The following is a 24,750-nucleotide window of genomic DNA, read 5'->3' as shown; positions in this document are numbered from 1 at the left end:
TTTTTACTGAAAAAATATATACAAATTTGGTATCACCGTAATCGTACTGACCCGGAGAATCGTTACTGCATCATTTTTACTGAACAATGAATGCTGTAAAAACAAGATGCCCCAAAAAAAAAAAACAATGGCAGAATTGGATTTTTTTCAACATTTCACCGCACTTCGATTTTTTTTTCCCCGTTTTTCAATACATTATATGGTATATTGAATGAGGTCATTCAAAACTGCAACTCGTGCCACAAAAAAACAAGTCGTCATATGGTTAAAATATAAAAAAAAACGGTCATGGCAAAAAGGGGTTAAAGTGCTCTGGAAAAAAAAATAGGAAAAAAAAATAGGAAAAATGACAGCTGCTCTCTGATTGGTTGCTTTGAGTTATAGTATTAATTTATGAGGCCCATAATCTATAAACTTGTGCTCATCATCGCCCCCTGTACTATAGACCGGGGAAGGGATGTGACAACGGCTTTGAGTGTATTACTGTCTGACAATCGGTGTTCAATATATCAATACTGCCCCCTATGGACAAAAATATGGAACTGAACGGGTGGGAAAGTTCACACATTAAACTGGAACTGCTTTATTTTTTGCTGCTGTGAATCTTTAGGTTTATATCTAAGCACGTTTATATCGAGGTGACTCAACCAAAGAGCTTACACTCTAATGATGATATTTGAAATGGATAGGGCAGGTAATGTCGGCACAACGTGGCACGGCGCACAAAGGGCCAGACACGTCACTTAACCCCTCATTATCCTCCGGCTTGAAAATATTACAGTGAACCGACAGACAATGGGGGCAGCCATTTTCTGGAACACTATTTTTTAAAGAGGACCTGTCACTGGGTTAAAAGTGTCCAGTTTTAGGTCTTATTTTATTCCCGTTGCTCCCCTGAGTATTCCACTTTTTGTTTTTTTCTAAATCCGCCATACGGTCCTAGAGATATGGGCCTTTTTATTTAGTTCCAATTTTTATGGTCTTTATAAAGTGGGTGTGGCTCAGACAGCAAACTGGAGCCACGCCCCCAGAGTGTTCTTTGAGCCACGCCCCCTTGTAAAGACCATAAAAATTTGCCTGAATGAAAAGGCTCATATCTCTTGGACCGTATGGTGGATTTAGAAAAAAACAAAAAACGAAACATTCAGGGGAAAAGCAGGAATAAAATAGAAGCAAAAATTGGCCACTTTTGATCTGATGACAAATGCCCTTTTAAGAAGAAGCCATGAATAGAGTTTTTGGACCAGCCCTTACAGCTTAATTATTAGGCTGCACCATCTGGGGGTGGAGAATAAAATGGCAGCCTCCATTGTGTATCACTGGCAGGTGTGCGAGTTAATGAGATATTAAGATAAAGGATAAAAAGACGACGAGACTGAGGACATAGAAATAGCCGCCTACAAGTCCATAGAACATTCCGGTTAAAAAAAAAAAAGTCTCTTTGTTCTGACGAGTATTTACAAAAAAAAAAGTTCTCCGATCACGGCATTAATATAAAAATAGGTCTTCATCCACCCTACTACAGTAAGAGGGTCACTGCAGGGTTTCCAGTATCTGTAGGTGGGTGATCCCTATAAGCGTCCTGTAGTGCATTCATGGAGCGTCAGTCGGGAGAAGGATGACCCCTCCCCCGCCCCGTTAATTAATATCTTTTTCGTCTGCCATCTCTTTGAGGATGTCTATCAGATTATCCAGTCCGTACAGGTAGCCGTCCTCGCGGTTGCCCTCCAGCCAGGCTATCCTGTGGTTCAACTCTTCGCCTTCTGGTAACTGCGTGGTTTTTCCGAAGTCGATCATCCAGACTTTGGCTTGTTCCCTCTTGTCGTGGATAAAAAGTAAGGAACTTCCAATGACCTGAAGGAGGAACACAAAAAAAAAAGTTTTATGCCCTAATCAAGCTCGTCAGCCCATTTAAAGGGGTCTTTACAGGATTAAATTTTTTTTCCAAAAACAGCCCCACACCTGCCCACAGGTTGTATTGGGTACTGCAGCTCAGCCAAAGTTATTTCAGCAGAGCTCCTTTACCAGAAAGAACCTGTGGAGATGTTTCTAGAAGATTTTCTAACCCCTTTAAAAGACATCTCTACTCTTAAAGGGGCTTCCATGCAAAAAGTAAAGGCAATACAGCACCGTGATGGACCAATTAAAATAATGATATCGCAATAGAAATACATTTGTGGGAGCAACATTACAAGAATTAGACAGACCCCCAAAAGTACCAAAACCGACACTTCCTGTTTACGTGTGACCACATGGTGTATCACATGATCCTTTTCAGCCAATCAGTAGTTCCAAAGCGCATCATATGATGCAGAGTGTGACTGCAGGACACTGAGCATATAAGTGATAACTTACTGATCGTGGGGGTCCGATCGCTGGAGCCCTCACTGATCGGCAGAACGGGGAATTTTTATCACTGATTGGACACTTTTATCCCCATTACAAAATCGAGCAGCAGATGGGATGCCGTGACTGCGACTACAATCATTCTCTATGAGTCAGCCAGAAAAAGCGGAGCGCAGCACTTGGCAGCTTGATAGGGAATGAATGGAGCGCTGGTCACACATGAGCACTGAAAATAAAAATGCCCCATTCTGTCGAATGGTGCGTGTCCCAGTGGTCGGACCCCTACTGATCAATAAGTTATCACCTACCCCCATGGACACGTAATAATTAGTTTTCACCAGACAACCCCTTTAAGTCATGCTCCTAAGACTTTTCCAGGAATGACCACCTTTGTGCGGAGTTTATGTAAACCTCACTTCTTTTTGGACTGGGATAAACCCAAATTTTTGAGGATTATTTCCAAAAATTTGTGATGGAAAGTATGTACAGAGGCAAAGTCATGAGATCCTAGAGCATACAGAAACCTTGGGTGGTGAGAAGAATTATGAATGCAGCTCTGGGTCTGAATTCTAAAAAAAACAGGTCAGAAGAATTATGAATGCAGCTCTGGATGTGAATTCTAAAAAAAAAACAGGTCAGAAGAATTATGAATGCAGCTCTGGATGTGAATTCTAAAAAAACAGGTCAGAAGAATTAAGAATGCAGCTCTGGATCTGAATTCTAAAAAAACAGGTCAGAAAAATTATGAATGCAGCTCAGGATGTGAATTTTAAAAAACAGGTCAGAAGAATTATGAATGCAGCTCTGGATGTGAATTAGTAAAAAAAAGATCAGAAGAATTATGAATGCAGCTCTGGACGTGAATTAGAAAAAAACAGGTCAGAAGAATTATGAATGCAGCTCTGGACGTGAATTCTAAAAAAACATCCCAAATAATAACTAAACTAACTAATAATTACTTAATTAATTAATAATTACTAATAATTACATATTCAAAATGCGAATCTGTACCCCTGACACTCTCAAACTGCACACAAAATGTAGCTTAGTCCAATATAGGACTCTACAATTTTGTACTAGCGCAGCCCAAATTTTTGAGAGCAGCTCTGGATGTGAATGGAGGAAAAAGACTAAAAAAAAAACCCAGTAAAGTAAAAACTGTAAAGTTACTGAACTGTTTATGTAAATCTAAACACATATAACCGATTACGCAAACCATGCTGCACATGTCAGTTCCTAGTTCTGCTGTAAATCCTACTATCCCCTAAGCCAATGTACTTGGCGCGGCGCTCGCTCTCGTGTGCAGGCAGTCGGCATAAAACTATTAACGCTTCTAAGGAGATAATAAGAGCTTTGTTGTACAGTAAATGAGTCATAAAAAAAAGATTAAGATGTATTGTGCTTCACAAGGAGCCATATTTAGCAGCTCGCGGTGGCCTATAAAAAGCCAGAGCTCCGCACTGGAAGCTCCGAGCACCGAAGCCGCTCCGAGTCTAAGATGATGGCTTCCAGACGCACGATAACCCGGGCCCATAGTGCCACGTAAAACCGAAATTCATTTCTACCAGCACTTCATGGGTTAAATCTGCATCAAAACTCACATCGAAGGTTCCATAACAGTCTAGAACCCGACCAAAGAAATGTTCTAGAACACCAAGGGCTCAATTCATTATTGAATTTCCGCCTCTTTTTTATTTTGAGTTTTTGGTGTTTTGCAACTTTTTTTTTTTTGCCACCCAATTGATTTTTCCATTTTTGCCTTTATTGAAGTTGTTTTTATATGTTTTTACCTGTTTTTTTAATTTCTTTTTTTTTTAGTTCTTTACTGCGGTCGTAGTTCAAGTTTTCCAGATGTTTTCGCTTTATTAAAATGTTGCAATATTTGTCGCAAATTTTCTCTATCTAGTCCTTTCCCAGAGTGATTTTATGAATCCCAGAAATTTTTGAGAAATTTTTTTTTGAAGGGTTTTTTTTGCAAAACGCGTGACTCTTTGCTTTAAATTATTGCAAAACTGGTTAAATACAGTAAAAAGGACCATTATTAAAGCTAAATTCATGAACCGTGAGCGCCATTTTTGAGGAATTAATCACATAAAACCTCAGCGAATATTACAAGATAAAAAATAAAAGTGACTTAAAAGAAAAACGCAAATGATGAATCGAGCCCCAGTGTCAGGAAGAATTACAAATGTCAGTAAATCTCCAGCTCTGAGGCTCAGTATTGCTCAAGAACCCTAAATATCAAGAATGTTTTCTGGACCCCTAATTAGTGCTTTGTAGGAATGTTCTCGAATCACACTGTTCTAGATCTCATTGTCTGTAATGTTAGAGAACCCAAACCATCTATAACTACAAGTATCAGTATTGTTCTATAACTCCAAGCTTCAGTAATGCTCCAGAACCACAAGTTTCATCAGTGCTCCAGACCCCCAATTACAAGTAAAGTATCAGCAATGTTCCAGAATCCCAATTGTCAGTTCTATTATATATCCCCAAGTATCAGCAATGCTGAAGAGCAAATATAAAGTGCCCTAAGCATCAATAATGATCTAGAACCCCAAATATGAAAAAATGCCCCAGAACCTCAAGTTTTGGGGACACCAAGCATCAAGAATGTTTTAGAACATCAAGAGACAGTGATATTCTAGACCCCAAGTGTCAGTAATGCTCTAGAGCCAGAAGCATTTATAATGTTCTAGAATCCCAAGTAGCAGTGCTTCAACACCTCTCAATAATGCTCCAGAACCCAAAGATTGGTAATGCTTTTGAATCCCAAGTACCAGTAATGTTCTAGAATCTCATATGTAAAAAGGTTTCACATCTCCATGTATCAGTAATGTTCTAGAAATCCAGGTATCAATAATGCTCCAGAATCTCAAATACCAGCGATGTCTCAAAAAGCATCAGAAATGTTCTATAAACTCAAATATAAAAATGTTCCACAACTCCAGGTGTCAGTAATGCTTTAGAACATCAAGAAAGAGTGATATTCTAGACCTCCAAGTATCAAAAGGACCTCAGGTATCAGTAAGGCTCTAGAACACAAGTTTCATTATTGCTCCAGAACCACGAATATCGGCAAAGTATCAGCAATTATAATAATATCAGCAATGCTCCAAAACACCAATTACTGGTCATGTTACAGATCCCCAAGTATCAGTAGTGCTCCAGAACATCAGTACCACGCCTATCAGAAATACTCCAGGACCCAAAGATTGGTAATGCTTCAGAATCCCAAGTACCAGTAATGTTCTAGAACATCATATATAAAAGTGTTCCACAACTCCAAGTGTCAGTAATGCTTAGGAGCACTAAGTATCAGTAATATTCTAGAACCTCAGGTATAAGTGGCGCTCCAGAACTACAATCATTCGTAAGGCTCTAGAACCCCTTAGTTTCTGTAATGCTTTATAAATACTGGCTCAATAATACTCCAGAACCTCAGTAATGCCTCAAAAAGTATCCGTAATGTTCTAGAACCTAAGGAGTCAATAGAGCTCCAGAATCCCAAGTATTGGTGATCTTCTAGACCCTCAGCTCCTCCAAAGCAAACACATTAGGACCCAAGCATCTGTAATGCTCTAGAACCCTAAGTCTTTGTAAAGCTCGTAACCATAATGAACAAGAATCGATCATACACTAGAACTACAAGTACCAGCCATGCTCTTGAGCCTCAATTTGTTCCCTGAGTTGTGAGAAGTTTTGCAATGTAATAAAAAGTAGCCCAAGAGTTTTGAAATCCCCCCATTATTCTGCCATAAAGCCCTGGAGGTCCAGATGCCAGGGACCATATAACGTCACATCCGCTGTGTCCGGGCACAGACCACCTTGTCATTGTCTGAGCCATGCCCGCCTGTGCCAACGCCTCTGGAGCTGAGGACTGCATGCCAGGGCGGGGTGCACTCCACAGAATATTTACCTTTCCAGGTACATGTTATACGAGCAAACAGATGGCACAGAGCGGATGTCACATCATAAATGGAGGCAAATATCTGCAGCTCCCTGCAGCAAAGTCAGAGTGAAGTCACCTCTCCAGCAAACAGTGACCGAGACGTGTCCATAAAGGGAAGAGGAACACGAGGGAGGCTGCAGGGGGCGCTCATCAGCTCAGAGGAGGGGATTCTGGGGAACACGACCTGTAATGGGGGGGGGGGGCTGGATATTCAAGCAATAACCTAAAATTATGTATTTTATTGCATAAAAAGCTGAATGATGGGAAATCTGGGTGATAGAAAAGCTGGGTGATAGGAATGCTGGATGATGGAAAAGCTAGATGACGGGAAAGCTGGGTGACAGGATAGCTGGATAATGGGAATGTTGAGTGATAGGAACGCTGGGTGATAGGAAAGCTGATTGCCAGGAAAGCTAAGTGACTGGAAAGCTGGGTGAGGTGACGGGAAAACCGGGCCATGGGAAAGCTGTGTGGTGGGAATGCTGGACAACAGTAAAGCTAAATAATGGTAAACTAAGTGATGGGAAAGCTGGATGAGTGAAAAGCTGTTTAATGAGAGAACTGGGTGAGGGGAAAACTGAGTGACGGAAAAGCTGGGTGACGGAAAAACGTGGCGATGGCAAAGTTGGGTGATGGGAAACTTGGATTATAAAAAAGCTGGACGACAGAAAAGCTGGGTGATGGGAAAACTAAGTGATGTCAAAGCTGGATGTTGGAAAAAACTGACTGATAAGAAATCTGAGTAACAGGAAAGCTGGGTGATGGGAAAACTTGATGATGGGAAAGTTGGGTGATGGGAAACCTGGATCATAAAAAAGCTGGGTGACGTGACGAGAAAACTGGGCCATGGTAAAGCTGTGTGCTGTGAAAGCTGGGTGCTGGGAAAGCTGGGTGCTGGGAATGCTGGAAAACAATAAAGCTGGGTAATGAGAAAGCTGAGTGATGGGAAAGCGGGATGACAGAAAATCTGAGTGACAGGAAAACTTGATGACGGGAAAGCTGAGTGATGGGAAAGCTGGGTGACAACCCCCTATGGATGCTGGTTAGACGGCCATATTGAGAGTCACCCAGCTTTTCTGCAGAGATGCAGAGACACAGAACTCTTGTCCTAACAGGACTTCTTCTCATTTACTATTCAGTATTGGATTTCTCTCTCCGCAATGTTCATTCTATGCAAAATTTATCAATGAAGCCAGCAATTGTTGCGATGGCTTCCATGGAATATTCCGTCTTCGGGGGTCTCAGTGTCTTGCAGAATTCCTCTCCTCGGGAAACGCTGACTCTAGATGACCCCCTGTAAAGTCCTCTGAAGGGACAAGTGTCCTGGCAGAAGCCTGAGAAAACGTCCCACACGCTGGAGACACTGGGGAATATTCATCTCCTCCTCCGTATAAATAAACATCGGGTCGTGGACAGAATTCTCATTTTCATCGGCTCAAACAATATTTGCTCTTGTTGCTAAGAGAGCGGAGTGAGACCCCGTAAATACGGGTTACCCTATGTCGGGGGGCTGACGCAACCCACATTCCACCAGTGAGCGGCAGGGTCCTCAGCCAAGAATCCGGCGGTCCCTGATCTGAGGATCGGCCAACGGGTCAGTGCAGATTAGTAATTGTGCCACAAAGCTGCAACTTTATAATAAACTTTGCGCTAATCCAGATCTCTGCTTGCTATAACTGAATGGAAGTCATCGGCGCTTTGTTTAGTTCACTAGACTGATACATTGCAACAAACCCTCCACTGTGAGGTTTCCATTCACTTGCTGGGTCTCTTTGCTTCCCCCTATGGCCACACCGGCATGTGCCCAACCAGCGGCCGCGGTGGTGACCTATGGTCAATTGCCCGTCCAACTGGAAGAGGAACCATTGAGTTTGATCGGTAAGAAGAGTAGATATTATTTATCCTTGAAAAAAATAAATCAGGAGTGGACAACCCCTTTAAGGTGGCCATACACATTAGATACATGTTGTCTGTACCTGTCAATATCAGCGGTACCGTCCAGACTTCTAATGTTTATGGAGTTGTCCTAATTCTCCTCGATGTCAGATAATTATCCCGTGATTGGGCATGTTGAAACTCAACATGTCCGATCTTTTTTTTCATAGGCGGGAGAATTGTCTGGAGGCGGTGAGAATACAGGAGCGCTCTCTTAGAGTTCACTTTCCCCCTTTTATGACTACAGGGTGGTCTCATGTCATCCAGACACAGCGCCAGCTGGTGGCCACACAAGAGAATCAATTGGAATGTTATGTATCAATTTGTAACACAAAAGTCACGACCCGGAATTACAACTCACCTCGTGGGTCTTGAAGAAGTGGGACTGTTCCAATATGCTGCGGATATCTTCTAAACGGTTCAGGTAAGACTTCTGCAAAAATAAAGCTATGGTGTATTACGATGGCAAGAAGACAAGTTTAAATTCAATGCCCCTAACAGAGATCTTATCACGCACTGACTTTTTGGGGGGTCCATTTTGGGATTTTATTTATTTCAATGTCTGCTGAGAACACTACATCTCTCACAATGCACCATGGCATAGATGGTTCTGCACAGACCATTAACCAGCAGAATTATGAATGCAGCTCTGGATGTGAAGAACAGCAAAATAATGACCTCCATTTACCAATTTAGGACAGCCTGAATAAGTGAATGTGGGTGATAGGACCCCTGATAGAGGAAGGTCCTATTAAGTATATATGCCCTATCCTGCGGATATAAGGTGGACTTTTAAGACGGGACTAGCCCTTTAAGTCAATCAAGCAGCCGTAACACAACCCGCAACACTCACTAAAATGTTAGCATTAGCTTTTGTAAACTCTCTGAAGGCGGCCATGACTTGATCCCGGCTTTTAGTCTTTTTAAAGTCTTTGTTCACAGTTCCGTCTTCCTTCTGCAAAAAAAGAAACAAAACACTTAGACTTAGAATGGACAATCAGGGCTGCAGTGTAAAGCATGGGGGAAAGACAAAAAAAGCAACTGAAATAAGGAAGGGGGGTTTCACATGACCCTAGTCTCCAATATACAGCGTATATATATATATATATATATATGTCGATATATATCTAAGCTGGAGTCCGTGTTAATCGATGTTTCGTTATTTTTTGGAACCAGTCGTGCAAAGTAGACCCCAAAAGTGGCAAAGTTTATACTGATTTATAACAGAGAAAAAAAGAAAATAAGATGATTTAGAATGTAATTATTCTATAGAAATACAGCTGACAGTTTGGATAATCCAAGCTGCAGTGTAAAGCATGGCGGAGAGACAAAGCAGACTAAGATAAGGAGTGGACTTTCCGATTTCTACAGCCTCCAATATATAGCGTATCTAAGCTGGAGTCTGACTTTATAGCTGTATTGGTATTTTCTTGAGACAGACATGAAACCTAACCACAAAAAAATAAAATTAATAATAAAAAAATATATATTTTTGGATTATTTTTTTTTTTTAGGCAAGTAAGAGGCTGGGGGTTAAATGTCACGTGAATTGGGATTTTAAGGTTGTTAGTGCAGCATCGGGATGATCTGGTTTGACAAGAAAAAAAAAGTTAATAAATGTATATATATAAATATATACATATATAAAAAAAACACTAAAATAATTATTAATTAAAAATAAATATTAATTCTTCAATATCGCTGACATTTGTGCGCAGTTACAGCGGGAATTTCATTTAATGCAAACTAAGAAAAAAAAATATTATTTTAGTCTTTTCCTGCATCGCGCTGTCGACACATTTTAAAGGTTATCAGTGGTTTTGTGGTCAGCGTCCAAGTCCCGGACGTAAAAATAAAGAAATGTTCATGGCAGAAGCGTCTCCTGTAACCAAGAAAGAATTTATTTACTTTACAGGCTTATATAGCGCCATCACATACCGCAGTGCTTTCCAGACATCATCGTCTCTGTCCCCATTGGGGCTCACAATATAGATTCCCTATCAGGATGTTTTATAATGTTGGAGGAAACAGGAGAACCTGGAGGAAACCCACACAAACATAAAAGTAAAAAATGAAACAAAAAGTGTAAAAAGTAAATAAAAATCGTAAATATTTATGAAAAAAATAATATTTTTTTAACCCTTTATCCTATATTACGGCTACTACAGAGTGACATGATGGGATACAATGTCGCCATATGGCAATATCACATGCAATGACAGTCGCTTCAGCATTGTATGTAGTGCCGCCATCGGGAGAGCATAATGGACACCAGTGGTTGTACATCTGCCATAAATACCCCAGAGGACACTATATGTTGGGTTTCATTAAAAATTGAGTACCATGTTTTTTCCACAGCCTCTGTCTTGTATCGTTGGCTGCAGAATGAGCCAACTGAGAATCTATCAGTGATCTCATTCTGACAGGTATGATGGGGAGAGTTTATAACTCTTTTATCATTTTTTCTGAGCTCCTCTCGGCTGATTTATGTGCACAAACCAAATAAAAGCCAAATAATGCAACATTTTTCATGAAACCCAATTGCAAATTTTGCAAATAGGTAAAAAAAAAAAAATTATCCCCAATATCAAATATTATTTTCAGCCTAAAATACGTAAAAAAAAATATCCTCTTTAAGGACTATTCAAATTCATCTAACCTTATTGTGGTTAAACCATAGAATTAATATAGGGGACAGCGCTGGACGATCTGCTTTAGAAATGCTCTTTTAGGGTGTTTTAAAGAGTTAACTATTTAAACCTCCATTGGTCAAGTAGAGAGATGTCGACCCCAGGTGCTGTGTCGTGCTTCAAAAGGTAAGTAAACTTTTACATATATATATATATATATATATATATATATATATATATATATATATATAAGTTTGTCCAGCATGAAAATTTACGAAACTTTGCAAATCACTTTATTAGGGAATTTTTCTTTATTCCTGCAAAAAAAAAATGAATGTGAGTGGCTTCTAAGCTCCTGCATTGCACGCCGGTCTATCATTTGGAGTACAGATGATGGCAGTGATGGATCTGCTCCGCTCCTGGCTCCACCTCTAAGTGTTATGCTTATCAGAACCATCCCCTGCCGCAGCTTATCCCCTGTATTAGTGAGAAACAGGAGCTGAGCTGACCCATCACTGCCATCATCTGTACTCCAAATGAGTATGATCTGATGTGAATGTAGCAAAAGGCAGCAAATAGAAAAGCCTTTTTTTTTTTTTACAGGAATGAAGACAAATCCCCTAATAAAGTGATTCGCAAAGTTTTATAACTTTCCATGCTGGAGAAAATATTTAAAAAAGTAAATGTAAAGAAAAAAAAGTTAATTACTCTGATAACTAATTTGGGGAGAAGAGATCCTGCCAGTCTGCAGCCAGGGGCCATGAAATCTTCCTAATGAAGTGATTTACAAAACTGTCACTTTGCTACAAAGCCTCATGACAAGTAAAAAATAAAAAGAAATAAGTCCATATTCCGCGGCTCTGATGTGGGAGAGTCACATTTCGGTTTTGGCACTGGGCTCCGGGCGCAGGTATTTCTTTATTAAATCTCCATGTATTTCGCTTCTGGCAACATTCACACGATGTTCCATGTAAGGGAACTTTCCAGACGTCTCATTCGCTTTTATTTCATATTGAATCCAACTCTCTCCCCCCCAGTAGCCTCCGAGACCTTTATATGAATCCATTCCTGGTATGTCCCCCATAACACTGCTCATCCGCGTGTCAGTCGTTCTATTCATCGCCATATACTGAGAGCCGTTACTTTTTTATATAGAATACCTTGATTTATTATGGAGCAAGCTGTAGTTTGTTTTGCTAAAATTTTGGTGTCCACATGACTTTTTGATTATTTTATATTCCATTTCTGGGAAGGGGGGGTGTGACGTGGCCAAAAAATAGATTCTGACATTTTGATATTTTTTATACTTTATTTAGTTCCAACAATTACACAATATTTGTCAAAAGGAGTGTGAGTGAAACTTTTACATTAGTTGATTTTTTTTTTTTATATTTTTGAAAAATATATATTTTTTTTACATTGTTTTATTCTCCTTAGGTGACTTGAATCTGTTTAAAAATACAACTGGCTCTGACAAACATAAAAACTAAGAAAATCGCTTATTTAACACTTAAAGGGGACTTTTACTGGATTTTTAATTTAAAACTGAGGAACTCCTCCAATTGCCGCTGTTCCACTGATTTTGGAACAGTTTTTCTTTTTCGTCTATGCCCCTCCATTCCAAAGTTACACCCCCTGATAATAATGGTGCATATGTTCCCTTCCATTAACTGGGCGTGTACCACAGTATTTCTCTGTGGGCGTTTGCTTTTTTTCTCCTATGGCGCTGACCAATCATAACACATCCACGCCCACAGAGTCGTTTGGTGGTACACGCCCAATTAGTTGAAGGAAAAATATGCCCCATTATTACCGGGGGCATAACTTTGGAACAGGAGGGCACAGAAGAAAAAGAAAAACTGTTCTAGAATCAGGGAAATAGTGGCAAATGGTTGAAGTACTCAGATTAAATTTAAAAAGGTCCCCTTTTAGTTATATATTTTTTTGAAATACAGCGATGGAGAAGCAACAAAAAAATAAATGTTAGCCCAAAATAGTATTAATACAATTTAAATCACGTCAGTGACAGTCAACACCGCAGGTGACGGCAATCCTCACGTCAAGTGTGGACTCACTTAAATACTCCAGGCCCTTTTCCTTAAAGGAAGGCGCTGACATGATGGAAGGAAAATACACATCCTGTATGATCCCATTATGAATGTATATTCCTGTATGATCCCATTAGTGAACCTACAGCGGTATACATCCTTCCTGAGACACGGCGGCCGGTCACGTATGGGACACAGCTGTTATATAACAATGTCCTGTGTGATATAACAATGCCCAGCCGATAAGCAGACATTCTTGTTTGTATCTAAAGACTGTAACCCTGTATGGACCTAAATTGGGGTCCATACATGGACCATGAAAGTTGACCAGAGGTCAGAGGTTGAAGATGGAGTACCCCTTTAATTCTGGTCTGTACCTTTATGCCTTCGATTCTGAAGCCCAGGGTGGCGGTGGAGCTGATGGTTTCCCTCCATGTCATGTATCGTGGTTTGGTGACCGCCCTCTGCTGGTTTTCTTCGTCAGTTGGGGCGCTGGGGTCGACCTCGATCATCTTGACGTACATGTCCTTCCTCAGACTTGGCTTTTTCCTGGCTTTGGTCAGTTCTTCCTCTAAGTAGGTCCTGCATACAATGAGACATCAGTAGATATCAGAGGAGAGGGAGGAAAGCAGGTGTCAGCTGTCACATCATTATCAACTCTGCTTTAAAATTTGGTAATAATAACTCTTCAAACGCGTGGTCTCATCTGGACAACCCCTTCTGTAAACAAGGGTCCGCTAATTTCATCTCAAATCCTCAGTGATCACCTATGATCGCCAGGAAAAGCTGTAAAGAGCTGCACATTATTCCTACAGTGGCCACTGCAGGAGAAGAGTGGTATTACATGGCTCACATTCAAATGAATGGTCAACCATACATTACATGTCTCTGTCGAGTCCTCCAGCGGGAAGGCCAGTCTGCTTACTTATCAGACTTTTTGGATTATCAGGTGACGGATTAAAGGAATTTTACTGTACATGCATTTTTAATGCTGGAAAGGACTGTGGGACGTTGAAGGCCTCTGGACTCCTTCTCCCAGTCCCTGCGGTGGGCCGTACGGAAGGACAGGGTGTGCACCTTATTGTCTATGTATTTTGGATCCGTTCGCTTTTCGCTCTGCTTCGGGTCTTGTCGACAATGGAAACTTGTGCGCTGATGTGTATAACAATAGCCTGTGTAATAATTACACTGACGAAGGAAGAGTTTCCAGAGAGCAAACAGGAAGAGGAGCCGAGGAGATAAGGAAGAACCACAAGAAAAGCCAATGCCACAGTGTAACACTGAGGAGCAAAGGTCAAGGTCTCATGGAATAATAGAGCAGCCTTCACCTGGGCGACCGGATCCACCGTCCCCGACACGTGCAAAATACATCGAGACTATGTAATGGGACATGGGGGGTAGAACATGTCACAAACAGGAGCTCCAGTGTCTGTGCGTGTCTGCGTTATGGGGGTTCAGTCTCTGATGTATATGGACTGTGGCGGATACTAGTATAAGTGCAGGATAGCTAGCACTGTTATGGGAGCACTGTGGCTTGCTTTGTTATGGGGGCACTGTGGCTGGATCTTGTATGAGAGCACCACGGTTGGACCTCTTGTGGTGTGCTGTGGATGGCTTTGTTACAGCCAATACACCTGGCCCTGTTATGTAGGGAAGGTTTTTGGGACACTGTGTCTAGTATGGAGGCACTGTGGATGGATCTGTTATGGGGGCACTGTGGCTTGATCTGTTATGGGGCACTGTGGCTGGATCTGTAATGGGGGCACTGTGGCTGGATCTGTAATGGGGGCACTGTGGCTGGATCTGTAATGGGGGCACTGTGGCTTGATCTGTTATGGGGCACTGTGGTTGGATCTGTTATAGGGGCACTGTGGCAGTATCTGTTATGGGGCACTGTGGCTGGATCTGTTATAGGGGCACTGTGGCTGGATCTGTTATAGGGGCACTGTGGCAGTATCTGTTATGGGGCACTGTGGTTGGATCTGTAATGGGGGCACTGTGGCAGTATCTGTTATAGGGGCACTGTGGTTGGATCTGTAATGGGGGCACTGTGGCAGTATCTGTTATAGGGGCACTGTGGTTGGATCTGTAATGGGGGCACTGTGGCAGTATCTGTTATGGGGCACTGTGGCTGGATCTGTTATAGGGGCACTGTGGCTGGATCTGTTATAGGGGCACTGTGGCAGTATCTGTTATGGGGCACTGTGGCTGGATCTGTTATGGGGCACTGTGGCTGGATCTGTTATAGGGGCACTGTGGCTGGATCTGTTATAGGGGCACTGTGGCAGTATCTGTTATGGGGCACTGTGGTTGGATCTGTAATGGGGGCACTGTGGCAGTATCTGTTATAGGGGCACTGTGGTTGGATCTGTAATGGGGGCACTGTGGCAGTATCTGTTATAGGGGCACTGTGGTTGGATCTGTAATGGGGGCACTGTGGCAGTATCTGTTATGGGGCACTGTGGCTGGATCTGTTATAGGGGCACTGTGGCTGGATCTGTTATAGGGGCACTGTGGCAGTATCTGTTATGGGGCACTGTGGCTGGATCTGTTATGGGGCACTGTGGCTGGATCTGTTATAGGGGCACTGTGGCTGGATCTGTTATAGGGGCACTGTGGCAGTATCTGTTATGGAGCACTGTGGCAGTATCTGTTATGGGGCACTGTGGCTGGATCTGTTATAGGGGCACTGTGGCTGGATCTGTTATAGGGGCACTGTGGCAGTATCTGTTATGGAGCACTGTGGCTGAATCTGTTATGGGGCACTGTGGCTGGATCTGTTATGGGGGCACTGTGGCTGGATCTGTTATGGGACACTGTGGCTGGATCTGTTATGGGGGCACTGTGGCTGGATCTGTTATAGGGGGACTGTGGATGGATCTGTTATGGGGCACTGTGGCTGGATCTGTTATGGGGGCACTGCGTCTGGCTCTGTTATGGGGGCACTGTGGCTGGATCTGTTATGGGGGCACTGTGGCTGGATCTGTTATGGGGCACTGTGGCTGGATCTGTTATGGGGGCACTGTGGCTGGATCTGTTACAGGGGTACTCTGGCTGGATCTGTTATAGGGGCACTATGGATGGATCTGTTATGGGGCACTGTGGCTGGATCTGTTATGGGGGCACTGCGTCTGGCTCTGTTATGGGGGAACTGTGGCTGGATCTCTTATGGGGGCACTGTGGCTGGATCTGTTATGGGGCACTGCGTCTGGCTCTGTTATGGGGACACAATGGCTGAATCTGTTATGGGGCAATGTGGCTGGATCTGTTATGGGGGCACTGTGGATGGGCCTATTATGGAGGCACTATGGCTGGCTATGTTATGGGGGCACTGTGGTTGAATCTGTTATGGGGCACTGTATCCGGGTCTGTTATGGGGGCACTGTGTCCGGCTCTGTTATGGGGGCACTGTGTCTGGCTCTGTTATGGGGGAACTGTGGCTGGATCTGTTATGGGGCACTGTGGCTGGATCTGTTATGGGGGCACTGCGTCTGGCTCTGTTATGGGGGAACTGTGGCTGGATCTGTTATGGGGCACTGTGGCAGTATCTGTAATGGGGGCACTGTGGCTGGATCTGTAATGGGGGCACTGTGGCTTGATCTGTTATGGGGCACTGTGGCTGGATCTGTTATAGGGGCACTGTGGCTGGATCTGTTATAGGGGCACTGTGGCAGTATCTGTTATGGGGCACTGTGGCTGGATCTGTTATGGGGCAGTGTGACTGGATCTGTTATGGGGGCACTGTGGCTGGATCTGTTATGGGACACTGTGGCTGGATCTGTTATGGGGGCACTGTGGCTGGATCTGTTATAGGGGGACTGTGGATGGATCTGTTATGGGGCACTGTGGCTGGATCTGTTATGGGGGCACTGCGTCTGGCTCTGTTATGGGGGAACTGTGGCTGGATCTGTTATGGGGGCACTGTGGCTGGATCTGTTATGGGGCACTGTGGCTGGATCTGTTATGGGGGCACTGTGGCTGGATCTGTTACAGGGGTACTCTGGCTGGATCTGTTATAGGGGCACTATGGATGGATCTGTTATGGGGCACTGTGGCTGGATCTGTTATGGGGGCACTGCGTCTGGCTCGGTTATGGGGGAACTGTGGCTGGTTCTCTTATGGGGGCACTGTGGCTGGATCTGTTATGGGGCACTGCGTCTGGCTCTGTTATGGGGACACAATGGCTGAATCTGTTATGGGGCAATGTGGCTGGATCTGTTATGGGGGCACTGTGGATGGGCCTATTATGGAGGCACTATGGCTGGCTATGTTATGGGGGCACTGTGGTTGAATCTGTTATGGGGCACTGTATCCGGGTCTGTTATGGGGGCACTGTGTCCGGCTCTGTTATGAGGGCACTGTGTCCTGCTCTGTTATGGGGACACTATGGCTAGATCTGTTATGGGGGCACTGTGTCTGGCTCTGTTATGGTGGCACTGTGTCTGGCTCTGTTATGGGGACACTATGGCTGGATCTGTTATGGGGGCACTGTGTCCAGCTGTGTTATGTGGGCACTATGGCTGGATCTGTTATGGGGGCACTGTGTCCGGCTCTGTTATGGGGGCACTGTGTCCAGCTCTATTATGCGGACACTGTGTCGGGCTCTGTTATGGGGGCACTGTGTCCGGCTCTGTTATGGGGGCGACACTGTGTCCTGCTCTGTTATGGGGACATTATGGCTAGATCTGTTATGGGGGCACTGTGGATGGATTTGTTATGGGGCACTGTGGCTGGATCTGTTAAGGGGGCACTGCGTCTGGCTCTGTTATGGGGGCACTGTGGCTGGATCTGTTATGGGGGCACTGTGGCTGGATCTGTTATAGGGGTACTGTGGCAGGATCTGTTATGGGGGCACTGTGGCTGGATCTGTTATGGGGGCACTGTGGCTGGATCTGTTATGGAGGCACTGCGTCTGGCTCTGTTATGGGGATACAATGACTGAATCTGTTATGGGACAATGTGGCTGGATCTGTTATGGGGACACTTTGGATGGCCTATTATGGAGGCACTATGGCTGGCTATGTTATGGGGACACTGTGGTTGAATCTGTTATGGGGCACTGTATCCGGGTCTGTTATGGGGGCACTGTGTCCGGCTCTGTTATGGGGGTGGCACTGTGTCCTGCTCTGTTATGGGGACACTATGGCTAGATCTGTTATGGGGGCACTGTGTCTGGCTCTGTTATGGGGGCACTGTGTCTGGCTCTGTTATGGGGGCACTGTGTCTGGCTCTGTTATGGGGACACTATGGCTGGATCTGTTATGGGGGCACTGTGTCCAGCTGTGTTATGTGGGCACTATGGTTGGATCTGTTATGTGGGCACTGTGTCCGGCTCTGAGATGGGGACACTATGTCTGGATCTGTAATGGGGGCACTATGTCCGGCTCTGTTAATGTGGGCACTATGCCTAGTTCTGTTATGGGGGCACTGTGTCCGACTCTGTTCTGGGGACACTATGACTGAATCTGTTATGGAGGCACTGAGTCCAGCTCTGTTATGGGGGCGGCACTGTCTTGCTCTGTTATGGGGATACTATGGCTAGATCTGTTATGGGGGCACTGTGTCTGGCTCTGTTATGGGGGCACTGTGTCCTGCTCTGTTATGGGGACACTATGGCTAGATCTGTTATGGGGGCACTGTGTCTGGCTCTATTATGGGGGCACTGTGTCTGGCTCTGTTATGGGGACACTATGGCTGGATCTGTTATGGGGGCACTGTGTCCAGCTGTGTTATGTGGGCACTATGGCTGGATCTGTTATGGGGGCACTGTGTCCGGCTCTGTTATGGGGGCACTGTGTCCGGCTCTGTTATGGGGACACTATGGCTGGATCTGTAATGGGGGCACTATGTCCGGCTCTGTTATGTGGGCACTATGCCTAGATCTGTTATGGGGGCACTGTGTCCCACTCTATTATGGGGACACTATGACTGAATCTGTTATGGAGGCACTATGTCCGGCTCTGTTAGGGGGCACTGTGTCCGGCTCTGTTATGGGGACACTATGACTGAATCTGTTATGGGAGCACTATGTCCGGCTCTGTTATGGGGGCACTGTGTCTGGCTCTGTTATGGGGACACTATGACTGAATCTGTTATGGGAGCACTGTGTATGGCTCTGTTATGGGGGCACTGTGTCCAGCTCTGTTATGGGGGCACTGTGTCCGGCTCTGTTATGGGGGCACTGGGTCCGGCTCTGTTATGGGGGCACTGGGTCCGGCTCTGTTGTGGGGACACTGTGGCTGGATCTGTTATGGGGACACTATGGCTGAATCTGTTATGGGGCACTGTGGATTGGCCTATTATGGAGGCACTATGGCTGGATATGTTATGGGGGCACTATGGTTGAATTTGTTATGGGGCACTGTATCAGGGTCTGTTATGGGGGCACTGTGTCCGGCTCTGTTATGGGGGCACTGTGTCCGGCTCTGTTATGGGGGCGGCACTGTGTCCTGTCTGTTATGGGGACATTATGGCTAGATCTGTTATGGGGGCACTGTGTCTGGCTCTGTTATGGGGGCACTGTGTCTGGCTCTGTTATGGGGACACTATGGCTGGATCAGTTATGGGGGCACTGTGTCCAGCTGTGTTATGTGGGCACTATGGCTGGATCTGTTACGGTGGTACTGTGTCCGGCTCTGTTATGGGGGCACTGTGTCCAGCTCTGTTATGGGGACACTATGGCTGGATCTGTAATGGGGGCACTATGTCCGGCTCTGTTATGTGGGCACTATACCTAGATCTGTTATGGGAGCACTGTGTCCGACTCTGTTATGGGGACACTATGACTGAATCTGTTATGGAGGCACCATGTCCGGGGCTCTGTTAGGGGGCACTGTGTCCAGCTCTGTTATGGGGGCACTGTGGCTGGATCTGTTATAGGGGCACTGTGGCAGTATCTGTTATGGGGCACTGCGTCTAGCTCTGTTATGGGGACACTATGGCTGAATCTGTTACGGGGCACTGTGGCTGGATCTGTTATGGGGACACTGTGGATGGGCCTATTATGGGGGCACTATGGCTGGATATGTTATGGGGGCACTGTGGTTGAATTTGTTATGGGGCACTGTATCTGGGTCTGTTATGGGGCACTGTGTCCGGCTCTGTTATGGGGGCACTGTGTCCGGCTTTGTTATGGGAGCATTGTGTCTGGCTCTGTTATGGGGACACTGTGTCGGGCTCTGTTATGAGGGCACTGTGTCCGGCGCTGTGGTGGGGACACTGTGGCTGGATCTGTTATGGGGACACTGTGTCTGGCTCTGTTATGGGGGCACTGTGTCTGGCTCTGTTATGGGGGCACTGTGGCTGGATCTGTTACGGGGGCACTGTGTCCGGCCCTGTTATGGGGACACTATGACTGAATCTGTTATGGGGGCACTGTGTCTGGCTCTGTTACGGGGACACTAACTGAATCTGTTATGGGGGCACTGTTATTGGGGCACTGTGTCCGGCTCTGTTATGGGGGCACTGTGTCCGGCTCTGTTATGGGGGCACTGTGTCCGGCTCTGTTATGGGAGCACTGTTATGTGGGCACTGGGTCTGGCTCTGTTATGGTGGCACTGTGTCCGGCACTGTTATCGGGGCACTGTGTCCGGCTCTGTTATGGGAGCACTGTTATGGGGGCACTGTGTCTGGCTCTGCTATGGGGGCACTGTTTCCGGCTCTGTTATGGGGGCACTGTGTCCGGCTCTGTTATGGGGGCACTGTGTCCGGCTCTGTTATGGGAGCACTGTGTCTGGCTCTGTGGTGGGGACACTGTGGCTGAATCTGTTATGGGGACACTGTGTCGGGCTCTGTTATGGGGGCACTGTGTCCAGCGCTGTGGTGGGGACACTGTGGCTGGATCTGTTATGGGGACACTGTGTCTGGCTCTGTTATGGGGGCACTGTGTCCGGCTCTGTTATGGGGGCACTGTGGCTGGATCTGTTATGGGGGCACTGTGTCCAGCTCTGTTACGGGGGCACTGTGTCCGGCTCTGTTATGGGGACACTATGACTGAATCAGTTATGGGGGCACTGTGTCTGGCTCTGTTATGGGGACACTAACTGAATCTGTTATGGGGGCACTGTTATTGGGGCACTGTGTCCTGCTCTGTTATGGGGACACTATGTCTAGATCTGTTATGGGGGCACTGTGTCTGGCTCTGTTATAGGGGCACTGTGGATGGGCCTATTATGGGGGCACTATGGCTGGATATGTTATGGGGGCACTGTGGTTGAATCTGTTATGGGGCACTGTATCCGGGTCTGTTATTGGGGCACTGTGTCCTGCTCTGTTATGGGGACACTATGGCTAGATCTGTTATGGGGGCACTGTGTCTGGCTCTGTTATGGGGGCACTGTGGATGGGCCTATTATGGGGGCACTATGGCTGGATATGTTATGGGGGCACTGTGGTTGAATCTGTTATGGGGCACTGTATCCGGGTCTGTTATTGGGGCACTGTGTCCTGCTCTGTTATGGGGACACTATGGCTAGATCTGTTATGGGGGCACTGTGTCTGGCTCTGTTATGGGGGCACTGTGTCTGGCTCTGTTATGGGGGCACTGTGGATGGGCCTATTATGGGGGCACTATGGCTGGATATGTTATGGGGGCACTGTGGTTGAATCTGTTATGGGGCACTGTATCCAAGTCTGTTATTGGGGCACTGTGTCCTGCTCTGTTATGGGGACACTATGGCTAGATCTGTTATGGGGGCACTGTGTCTGGCTCTGTTATGGGGGCACTGTGTCAGGCTCTGATATGTGGCACTGTGTCGGGCTCTGTTATGTGGCACTGTGTCGGGCTCTGTTATGGGGGCACTGTGGCTAGTACCGGTATGACTACATGAATCCAAATATTTATTCCTAGCCCTCGTATGAACAATGGCAATAATAATGTCCTTCTCCTGCACACGCCTCCCTCAGTCGCTCCTCGGGTATTTTGGGGGCTCTGTGGCTGGGGGGCAGAGCTCCGGCTGCACTTATCACTGTCAGCATAGACACATGTAGCCGGGCTTCCTTCCATCTATATACAGCGCACACCCACGCACTATCTGGCTTTAGGCAGCTCCTTTAACCCCTCGGATGCTGGAAGGCTGCGGTCATCAGCTGTCACATCCATGTGTCTCCGTTCTTCTGACCGACCTCTGACTAAATTATCCCTCATTGCTATTATTTTTCCCAGCATCTGATTTTCAGACCCAAAAACATTTCCAGAAACTATATTAATTCTGTATTAATAAAAAACAGCTAGGGAGCAAGGGAGAAAATATCAGAGAATCGCTTACATGACAATTCCTATAGATGATATTAGTAGTGACCATTAGGGGGCAGCGGAGCTTACAGGAGGGGTCTGAAGACAGTCTGAAACTTGTATTAATTGAAGGGATCTGGTCTGGGGGTTGCATTGATTTAGTGAGCTGGTTTAGTGTCTCTTTATTTAGGGGGTCTGGTCTTGGGTCCATATTTATTTAGTTAGGGGGTCAGTATTTATTTAGGGGTCCGGTCAGGGACTGTGTTTTTCTACAGGATCTGGGGATTGTATTTAGGGGTCTGGTCTGGGGACTACATTTACTTAGGGGTTCTGGTCTTGGGTACGTATTTATCCAGGGAGTCTGTGTTCATTTAGGGCTTTGGGGTCTGTATGTGTTTAGGGGTCTGGTCTAGGGTCTGCATTTATCTAGAAGGCCTGGTCTGGGGTCTGTATCTATTTAGGGGTCTGGTCTAGGGTCTGTATTTAATTAGGGGTATGGCATGTGGTCTGTATTTGCTTATGGGTTTGGTCTGGGGTCTGTATTTGTTTAGGGGTCTGGTCTGGGGTCTGTATCTATTTAGGGGTCTGGTCTAGGGTCTGTATTTAATTAGGGGTATGGCATGTGGTCTGTATTTGCTTATGGGTTTGGTCTGGGGTCTGTATTTGTTTAGGGGTCTGGTCTGGAGTCTATACTTGTTCAGGGCTCTGGTATAGGGTCCATATTTATACAGTCATCTGGTCTGGCGTTTGCATTATTTAGGGGATGTTTCTGGGGTCTAGATTTGTTTAGGAGTTTGGTTTCAGGGTTTTTAATTGTTTAAGGATCCAGTCTATAGTCTTTATTTAGGGGACTGACTTCGGGTCCGTATTTATTTAGGGGTCAGGTCTAGGGTCTGTACTTGTTTGGGGGCCTGGTCTGGGATCGGTATTTATTTATGGGTCTATATTTGTTTAGGGGCCTGGTCTGGAATCTGTATTCATTTAGGAGTCTGTATTTGTTTAGGGGTCTGGTCTAGGGTCTGTATTTATTTAGGTGTCTGTATTTGTTTAGGGGTCTGGTCTGGGGTCTGTATTTATTTAGGGGTCTATATTTGTTTGGGGGCCTGGTCTGGGGTCTGTATTTATTTAGGAGTCTGTATTTGTTTGGGGGCCTGGTCTGGGGTCTGTATTTATTGAGGAGTCTGTATATGTTTAGGGGTCTGGTCTGGGGTCTGTTCTTGTTTCAGGGTCTATGTTTGCTTAGGCATCTGGTCTGGGGTGTGTTCTTGTTTAGGGGTCTATATTTGATTAGAGCTCTGGTGTTTGTATTTGATTAGGGGTCTAGTCTAGAGTCTTTACTTAAGGGTCTGATTTGGAGTCTGTATTTATTTAGGGGTCTGGTCTGGTTTTTACTTAAGAGAGTATTTATGGGGGTCTGGTCTATAGTCCATAAGTATTCAGAGGGTCATTTAAAATCTGCATTTGTTTAAGGGGTCTGGCTTGGGGGCTGTATTAGTTTAGGGAGTGTTATCTGGCATCTGTATTTCTTTAGGTTGTCTGTATATATTTAGGGGATCTGTTCTGTACTTTGTATTTAGAGTATCTGGGATCTATATTAGTTTTGGTGGGCCAGTCTTGGGTATGTATTTATTTAGGGGGTACGGTTTGGGGGTTGTATACGTTTAAAAGGTCTGAGTTTAGAGGTCAGAGCAGAATCCAGAATAGTCACATCACCCATTTCCCAAAAGCTCTGACTAGTAAGGAGGGGTTGAGGTGGAGATAACTTATTTGTCCCCTTATTTTTGGGGGATCATTTACATTTTCTGGGTTGCCCCCCCTGTCCCACTTAGATAGGACATTGTACAGGTCCCTCATGTTCTTGTGACCGGTCTCCTACATGAGACCCTCTTGGACATAAACCTCACCTCACGCCCATCTTACAATCCATGACACAGGGGCTGTCGAACTCGGAGAGCAGATCTTCCATCTGGTTGTATCTTTCCCCGTCTTTCAGCACGTCCCCGTGATAAGCGGGTACATACGGCTTCAGGACGTCGCTCATCAGCTGGCTCAGGCACCGCTGCTCACAGTCACAGTGCTTCTTCAGGATTTTACCATTGGCCGCCGCCTTAAAACTACCTGTAAATCCAAAGACAAGAAGCCTCTCAGCTTATTGGTAAACAGGGGGGGGCACAAACTTTTTAACATGTAATTGTGTGTCCTGACCTAATAGAAGGTCTACAGACTAGAGGTGACAATAAATGCCATCGGCCCGACCACCAACAAGTGAACTCTCATATAGGTGCTAACTTCACCAGATCCAGGCCACTAGGTGGCAGCCACAGCATCTGTCCTGTACCTGCATGTCCTGCCAGCTGGACCCACGGATATTTCTTCTTGAATGACATAACGAAGGGCGACCAATGGACCATGTTCTTGATTTTTCTCCATGATTTGCTCTGAAAATTAAAGAATATCAGAAATCAGATTAGTGGCCTGAGTCTCGTGCTTCTCTATATTATTAATATTGTTTGTTATTTTTTTGTATATTTTTAGAATATATTATAATATATTGCTTTATTTCTAGATAGAAAATCTTGAAAAAGTATTCATACCCCGTGAACATTT

General features: G+C 45.1%; 1 protein-coding gene across 1 annotated transcript in view; it reads right to left on the bottom strand.

The window, feature by feature from the left end:
• Positions 1-977: 977 nt before the first annotated feature.
• The window catches only part of ITPKB (inositol-trisphosphate 3-kinase B), an 88,626-nt gene continuing 64,853 nt past the window's right edge, over positions 978-24,750 (bottom strand). The window contains exons 3-8 of the mRNA XM_073671837.1: positions 24,482-24,581; positions 24,048-24,261; positions 13,289-13,493; positions 9,087-9,188; positions 8,595-8,666; positions 978-1,854 (exon numbers count right to left, since the gene is read on the bottom strand). Coding sequence (XP_073527938.1) covers positions 1,639-1,854; positions 8,595-8,666; positions 9,087-9,188; positions 13,289-13,493; positions 24,048-24,261; positions 24,482-24,581 — 909 coding nt within the window. The 3' untranslated portion in view covers positions 978-1,638. The remainder of the gene's footprint in view (positions 1,855-8,594; positions 8,667-9,086; positions 9,189-13,288; positions 13,494-24,047; positions 24,262-24,481; positions 24,582-24,750) is intronic.

The sequence above is a fragment of the Phyllobates terribilis genome, unplaced genomic scaffold, assembly GCF_046119375.1.
Source record: "Phyllobates terribilis strain yellow unplaced genomic scaffold, ASM4611937v1 Scaffold_3__8_contigs__length_932513732, whole genome shotgun sequence".
NCBI lineage: Eukaryota > Metazoa > Chordata > Amphibia > Anura > Dendrobatidae > Phyllobates > Phyllobates terribilis.
This window is presented reverse-complemented; position numbering and strand designations above follow the sequence as displayed.